Raw genomic sequence first — 8,297 nt, forward strand, 5'->3', positions numbered from 1 at the left:
CATGAGGCAAATGGGGGTCACATACTCACTAGTATTCTGATCAAGTAAAATATTTTGAAGTTGTTACATGTTGAGTTTATATTTTTGTTCAGTGTGTATATACAGTATTATTTATTATTATTTATCTTTTTACCCCGCATTTTTTCCCATTTGGGATCTTTATTATCCACCTGCGCAGTAGGTGGCGGAATGCATATATAATTGTTGCGAACGCCATTATACCAAAGAAGAGGAAGAAGAACATCGCCAAAGACAGATCACAGCTTGACGTTATTGCGATGTGTTTCTGGTTTATGAGGACAAAGTTCTCTGTAGCATAGCTTGTTAGCTAGAGTAGCCTCAAATGTCATAGTAGTAACGTTAGCTAGCTAGCCGTCTTAAAACGAAGAAGATGTCAACAAGTGCTGTCACGACGTGCATCATCACTGCTGCTGTATGCAGCCTGTTGCTCGTTGCTCAAGGGCAGATGGACGATGAAGAATGGATTGATCCCTATGATATTTTGAACTACGACGCAAGCACAAAGACCATGAGAAAGCCTGCTGAGGTACAGTACAAGCAGCTATGCAATGCATGTTTCCGTGCCTTGACTCGGTGCCATAAATTGAAATTATTATCTTATTGTTGGAAGTAAAAGCCTAACTGTTGTTCATTAGTTTACTCATATTAGGGGAGGGGTGGGAAGGTTAGCAGAAAATAAAAAAGGAAATATATTTTTAAAAAATATGTATATGTACTGTACCAGTCAAAAGTTTGGACACACCTACTCATTCCAGGGTTTTTCTTTATTTTTACTATTTTCAACATTGTAGAATAATGGTGAGGACATCAAAACTATGAAATAACACGTGGAATCCTGTAGTTACCCAAAAAGTGTTAAACAAGTCAACATATTTTATATTTAAAAATTATTCAACGTAGCCACCCTTTGCCTTGATGACAGCTTTGCACACTCTTGGCATTCTCTCAACCAGCTTCATGAGGTAGTCACCTGGATGCATTTCAATTAACAGGTGTGCTTTGTCAAAAATGTATTTGTAGAATTTATTTCCTTCTCAATGAAGAACAGCTCTAATAAGCAAAGAGAAACAACAGGCCATCATTACTTTCAGACATGAAGGTCAGTCAATACGGAACATTTCAAGAACTTTGAACATTTCAGGCGCAAAAACCATCAAGCGCTATGATGAAACTGGCTCTCATGAGGACCGCCACAGGAAAGGAAGACCCACTTACCCCTGCTGCAGAGGATACGTTCATTAGAGTTAACTGCACCTCAGATTGCAGCCCAAATAAATGCTTCACAGAGTTCAAGTAACAGACACATCTCAACATCAACTGTTCAGAGGAGACTGCGTGAATCAGGCCTTCGTGGTCGAATTGCTGCAAAGAAACCACTACTAAAGGACACCAATAAGAAGAAGAGACTTGCTTGGGCCAAGAAACATGAGCAATGGACATTTAGACCGGTGGAAATCTGTCCTTTGGTCTAATGAGTCCAAATTTGAGATTTTTGGTTCCAACCGCTGTGTCTTTGTGAGACGCAGAGTAGGTGAACGGATGATCTCCGCATGTGTGGTTCCCACCGTGAAGCATGGAGGAGGAGGTGTGATGGTGTTGGGGTGCTTTGCTGATTTATTTAGAATTCAAGGCACACTTAACCAGCATGACTACCACAGCGTTCTGCAGCGATACGCCATCCCATCTGGTTTGTGCTTAATGGGACTATCATTTGTTTTTCAACAGGACAATGACCCAAAACACACCTCAGGCAGTGTACGGGCTATTTGACCAAGAAGGAGAGTGATGGAGTGCTGCATCAGATGACCTGGCCTCCACAATCACCCAACCTCAACCCAATGGAGATGAGTTGGACCGCAGAGTGAAAGAAAAGCAGCCAACAAGTGCTCAGCATGTGGGAACTCCTTCAAGACTGTTGGAAAAGCATTCCAGGTGAAGCTGGTTGAGAGAATGCCAAGAGTGTGCAAAGCTGTCATCAAGGCAAAGGGTGGCTACTTTGAAGAATCTAAAATATATTTTGATTTGTTTAACACTTTTTTTGGGGGGGTTCCTACATGATTCCATGTGTTATTTCATAGTTTTGATGTCTTAACTATTATTTTACAATGTAGAAAATAGTAAAAATAAAGAAAAACCCTGGAATGAGTAGGTGTGTCAACTTTTGACTGGTACTGTTTATAAATATATTTACAAAGAAATATGGGGGTTTGAAAATGATGCTGATAATTACATTGATGGAAGCTACAATCTATCTGCAATATTTAAGCTGATCTACCCCCTTTTTTTATCTTATTGTTTAGGGTATCCAATCAAAAAGCATATTTTGACCAATGGGTAAAATAATGTTAAAGGCTGCAATATGTAACTTTTTAGGTGACATGGACAAATTCACATAGAAATGTGTGTTCTAGACCCTTTTCCAGTACGTGAAACACTGACGTCACGCACAGATGCGCGCGACTCTTGGCGGCAGTAAGAAAGCCATCGCCATCTGCGCCCATTCAACATAGCCTAGATTTATGTTTTTATTTCTTCTAATCAAAATAATGTTTTGGTGATTGTCATACGCTTACAATGTTTTTATTATCGATTGAACAGTCGCTAAGATTATATTTGGTTGTGATCTTTGCAAAATAACTATTTTGGATGCAGCAGTTGTTAGCTAGAATGCTAACGTTCATTGATATAGGCTGTAGCAACAGCTAGCCAAAGAGCCATTTTACTGGTTGAAGTGTAAGTATAATGCAGTTGATTTTCGATGACACAAACATTATATTAAGCAGGACATTCATACGAGCGTTCATCTTATTATAATCCAAAAGTAGTGTGAAATGCACTAATAAGCAGCATGTTAAAAATAGGCTTTTTTTTGCTGGCGTTCTATAAGAACTCCCCCTTGTTATGCCACCAACGTGCGTGCATCGCCCTCGTGTTGCAATGTTTGTAAACACAGGAAGGGGTCTATAGATCGGCCATTCTCATTGAAAGCAAATCTAAGAAACGGTATGTTGTATGCGCACTTAAGTTTTGTTTTTTGCTCTTTTACTTTCGGTTTTGTACACCAGCTTCAAACAGCTGAAAATACAATATTTTTGGTTATGGGAAATATATTTCACACAGTTTTTAATGGTACAATGATTATCTACACTAGACTTGCTTGTTTTGTCACAAACTGAAATGAAACGAACTATTAGAATTTTACCAACTGGGAAATGGCAGAGCGATTTTCTGCGTAGTGCACCTTTTAAATGCAGAAGACACATTTCAGTTCAATGCATTCAGTTGTGCAACTGACTAGGTTTTCTCTTTCCGAGGTGTGGCCATTCCTCTTCTGACTGTGCTAGGTGAAGATTATAAGAGTACATGGCCATTAAGACCAGATCGTTCTTCAAGATGTTCATAGATGACCAGCAGGGTCAAATAATAATGTGGTTAAAGAGGGTGCAACAGGTCAGCACCTCAGAGTAAATAAATGTCAATTGGCTTTTCATAGCCGAGCTTTCAGAAGTCGAGACAGCAGATCTGTTGACTCAGAGTGCTGAAATTTGGCACACGTGCTCAGGGATATGATTCTAGCTAACCCAAGTGATATCTCAGACACCACTGTGCCGATTTTGACAAAATTACCCTGACTGGCCCAAGAGGGCCGCTATAGTAATCAACTGAAATCCCACACTTTGAAGAAGCATATCTCCTGTCCTGTTTTGAGCATTAATTTTTATCACTAAATGGCCCAAAGGGGGGCGCCGCAACATTCGTGGGGGACAACATGTTTAATGTAGCCTTGTTTTGTTGTTTTCTTTGTCATGTTTCCTATTGCAGCAGCAAGCTATTTGAACAAAATCAAATCAAATCAAATTGTATTGGCCACATGCGCCGAATACAACAGGTGCAGACATTAGTGAAAGGCTTACTTACAGCCCTTAACCAACAGTGCATTTATTTTTAATAAAAAAAGTAAAATAAAACAAAATAGTGTTGAGAGAAAAAAAGAGAAAAAGTAAAATAAAAGAACAGTAGGGAGGCTATATATACACAGGGGGGTACCGGTGCAGAGTCAATGTGCAGGGGCACCGGCTAGTTGAGGTAGTTGAAGTTGAAAATACAAACAAACGTCGAATACACATTATTCTGGCCATCTCTTAAATGCTTATGACAGAATGGCGAGAAGGTGATATGTCACTTTCCTGATTTTTATTTAATTTTTCTTTACACAGGTTTCACAGCTGCCGTCATGCAACGCTGTGTTCAAGCAATTTCTCACCAAGCTTCTGAAGGAGATTGAAAAATTTGGCCTGGTATGTTTTGGCATTGTCTCATCTGGTATGAACACTAACAATCGATGCCCTAATGCTCTTTGTGTAAAGGCCGGGGCTGCGGATCAGTATGTAACCATCCCGCAGGCCCCCCTGGATCTTTTTCCCCAGAGCTGATCGATCCGATTCACATTCTGCGCATGTTATTTTACACCCACCAAATGTTTTTACATAGCTGCTGCTCAACCTCTCCCTCCCTTCACATTTCTCTCTTTACTCACCCTCTTCTGAACTCTCAACCAATTTGATTGCCTTGATGATGTAGCCTACGTCTCTGCCTCATATTTCTGAATAACAGAAATAAAAACCCTGCAGCTATTTGAAACGAATATTCCAAAAATAAATATATTTGTAAGCTAATTTGTAATGTAGGCTACAACCTTCTGTCTGTTATAGGCTAACTAAGGATATTGCAGTAGCACAAGCAGGGCACAGTCTACATTTACATTTACGTCATTTAGCAGACGCTCTTATCCAGAGCGACTTACAGTTAGTGCATACAATATTTGCAAATGCCATGCTCTACCAACTGAGCTACATCCCTGCCGGCCATTCCCTCCCCCCTCCCAGCTACGATTTGGATTCGAACCAGGATCTCTAGTGGCACAGCTAGCACTGCAATGCAGTGCTTTAGACCACTGCGCCACTCGGGAGGACACATTGCATTGGGGCAAAACAATCAGCGTTTTAACCACGTGTACATTTGTGATGATATTTGCAATAGCTTCCTTTTACACCAGACAAAGATGTCCGAACATCGCCGTGTGGAGGAAGAAGAATGGAATTAGTCTTCAGCCTTTAATATCAAGCAAGCCTTTTTGAATTCGAGAACAAAATCCTTAGTATTGCAAACAAAATTAATGATATTGAAAGCAATAAAATCACAAGTACTGAGAGCAAAATAAATAATATTGCAAGGAAATCATTTTGAAAGGCAAGAACAAATTAATTGTAAATGAATGCTAAAATATATATATTCAGTGAAACGGGTCCCTCTTTGCCTGCAATTTTTTATATCTTTGGGTATGTTTCCTGCATTTTGTTTTCACTGCCTAGTTTTTGCAGTTGCTAAGTTTTGGCACATTCATTCCATGTAGGTGGGGTTAAGAGGGAGCCTAAGATGATGCGTCTATTGGTCAACCGGTTTTGGAGTGACAGGTCAGCCTCACCCAATGATCCAGTTTGTTTACATCCTAGCTACATGTAGGTATGTTAGATAGGCTACCGTGCACCCGGAGCTGTTTCTTGACTCAATACTGTTAAAGTTGCAAGACATGGGCATTATTGCATATACACAAGTTTTTCCTTGCTAGTGTCGACTGGAAAATGCAGAGGCATAAAGCAGATACGTTTTTAATTAGTTAATGGATTTGTCATGACGTAGCAATCAGTCTGCACAATTAACCATCACAAATTATTTTATTAAGGATATACCCCTTACTGTACACCTGGAGACCTGTGATAGAGACACTGTCCTACAGGTAACAGTTATTATTGTCCTCGTTCGTGTTCAAGGAACCGGTTACAATTTCCCCAAAGTGTTTGACTCGTTTTCCTTGATAATGGTTTCCAACATAAGATTGGCAGAACTTCACTAAAGGGCAAGAACATTTCTGTATTGTAATTCTATTTGCAGAATACCTTATTGAACATATGGCTGGTAACAAATTGTCACTGTAAACTTGACTGAACACAGTTCAGCAACAATGGATAAGTCTGCCTTCCTCTTTCTCATCAGTACAGTTAGAAATATTTGTAGTAGTATTGGGGACAAAGTGATATTCCTTCTCGGCTTCTCTCAGCTATGGAGACAGGTCATCAGCCCTGAACCGCCTGTGAAAAAGGAGCACAAAATTAATTATCAAAAAAGGTTGAAATGGGTGGAAACCTAACACAGATTATCAATGTACAACTAATGATCAGTGCACTAGTCACAATTCAATGACAGTTTTTTTTGTATACTCCGGTTTAGTGCATGTTGTCACATCCAACCATTAATTCACTCAATTTATCCAAGTATGGTCTTATTGTAGTTTTAATAGGTGTTATAGCACAGGTAGGGATGACAATTTACACACTGCTGCCCTTCTGGGCCAAGAATGAGGAACACTGAACTAGTGCACACTTTGGGAGAAAGAGTGAAGAATCAGGACATGCAAACAGAAACTTGACTTGCAACAAACAAATGTAATTTACAAGAACTCTGTGGTGGAGGATGGGACTACAATAATAATATAATTACATTTGAACTCTACCATGAACATTACCATACCGTACAGTAGCACTTAAACATTAATTTTTAACTTCTATTAGCCCATAGAAACGCATTGAATAACAGATTCATACATGTTAAAAAATACATCAAAAATAAGTATGTTTTGAAGTGTCGGTCCTATATCTGAGAGACGTGGAATTACCCCTATACCAAAATGGAGAACACCATCCTGTTCGTGAGAGTCTCATCTTTCCATAGAGGGGTCATATTAATGTGCAGCCCAAACCGTTTGGACGCAGATGTTTTTGTGAGAAGACTGATTTTCGGTCTCCTGGTCTGACAAATACTGCTTTAGCTTTGCCACCTTCCACTGCAGATGTGGAAGGCCGTCATGAGCGGATGCCGTTGTTTGAGACACAGCCCATGCAAAAAAACATCTCTAGGTTATTAAACAGACGGATTTTGATGGGGATTTTGTATTATGCTAATTAGATTTCCATGCGGACATCGACTCTAGGTGGTTAAAAAATAAATGATTTGTGCTGTCTGGAAGAAAAAAAAACATGAGGTTGAAATCCAAAATGGCCAATAACCTGCCCAGCTAGGCCTATCATAAAAGCGTCAAGACAAGTTAAAGTTATCACCAGTAGCCTATTTCCCAAATATTTTAATAGCCTAAGAAGTTGTCCAAAATGTGCCGCATTCAAAAAGAACAAGAATGAAAGTTAGTCTATAGCCTAGGCTTAGGCTATTCTCAATCACAGCTTTATGAGAGATGGAACAAACAATATGCCCGTTAAGAAAGGAAGATGAGGCAATGCTGACGCTCTACCAGAAAGATTAGAAAAGATTTGCCTCCACTTAGCCTCTGCCCAGGCTTTCAACATTATCTTTTGTCATGATTCGTCCAGTTGTAGTATGTGGTTGTAGCGGAGGTATTTATAATAGGGGGCGATACCATCGTATATCACAAAGTTTTGAGTACATAATCACGATAGGATAAAGGTTGACATCGCCCAACCCTAGTTACCACCTTGTGATGTAATATGCTATCTGTAGATGCCAAATGCCTATACTTTGTACTATTTATTTTCTATTTCTTTCCAACCACTAGCCCAGTGATTTCCAGAATGATCTCTACTACGACGCCAAAGTAAGACTGTCTCGGCAAGCGTTGGCAGAGATCTGGACGCTTCTGGAGGGAATGGACAGCTGTAGAATGGGGGCTCTGGACGATGCCCTCAGCCAGATCCTGGTGGATCTCAAACCACAAGAATTTGAGGGCCTCGAGATGGCACTTTGAGGACACCTTTGGTGTGGAGATCGACACAGTCATGAAGGTGATAATTTGTAGCAGAGGGGACTGTGATGCTCAAAATGAAGTGGATTTACAACCGTACACACCACATGTGGTTTGCCTAAAGGAATTGATGATTGATAGTTTGTAAAGTAGGCTACACGGGCGGTGAGGATTAAAATAACTTTTTTTTTTCTGTGAGGGAACTTATTTTCTGGACTTAGAAGTTCATACTGTAACACATAAGATGGGACTAGCCTACACAAAATCTACAGGACATATAAAAACAAAACTGCTCTCAATGGTGCTGGCTGGCATCTGTCTGATCTTTGCTTGAGGAGGCGAGTCCGATCTGCTCCACTGACTGACTGAGATGCGTATGAAGCTAACTTGCACATTTCTGTGTTCATCGATATGACTAAACCACTCTGATTCAGAGCACAGTCAT

General features: G+C 40.0%; 1 protein-coding gene across 1 annotated transcript; it reads left to right on the forward strand.

Moving 5' to 3' along the window:
* Positions 1-211: 211 nt before the first annotated feature.
* On the forward strand, positions 212-7,892 carry LOC121566429 (chloride channel CLIC-like protein 1; the record flags this gene model as incomplete). Its single annotated transcript, XM_041876468.2, is given in 4 exon segments — positions 212-547; positions 4,239-4,319; positions 7,667-7,834; positions 7,836-7,892. Coding segments are annotated over 4 exon segments (462 nt in total), but the record flags the coding sequence as incomplete, so codon positions are not given.
* Positions 7,893-8,297: the final 405 nt, after the last annotated feature.

This window comes from Coregonus clupeaformis, unplaced genomic scaffold (genome assembly GCF_020615455.1).
Source record: "Coregonus clupeaformis isolate EN_2021a unplaced genomic scaffold, ASM2061545v1 scaf2540, whole genome shotgun sequence".
Classification (NCBI taxonomy): Eukaryota; Metazoa; Chordata; class Actinopteri; order Salmoniformes; family Salmonidae; genus Coregonus; species Coregonus clupeaformis.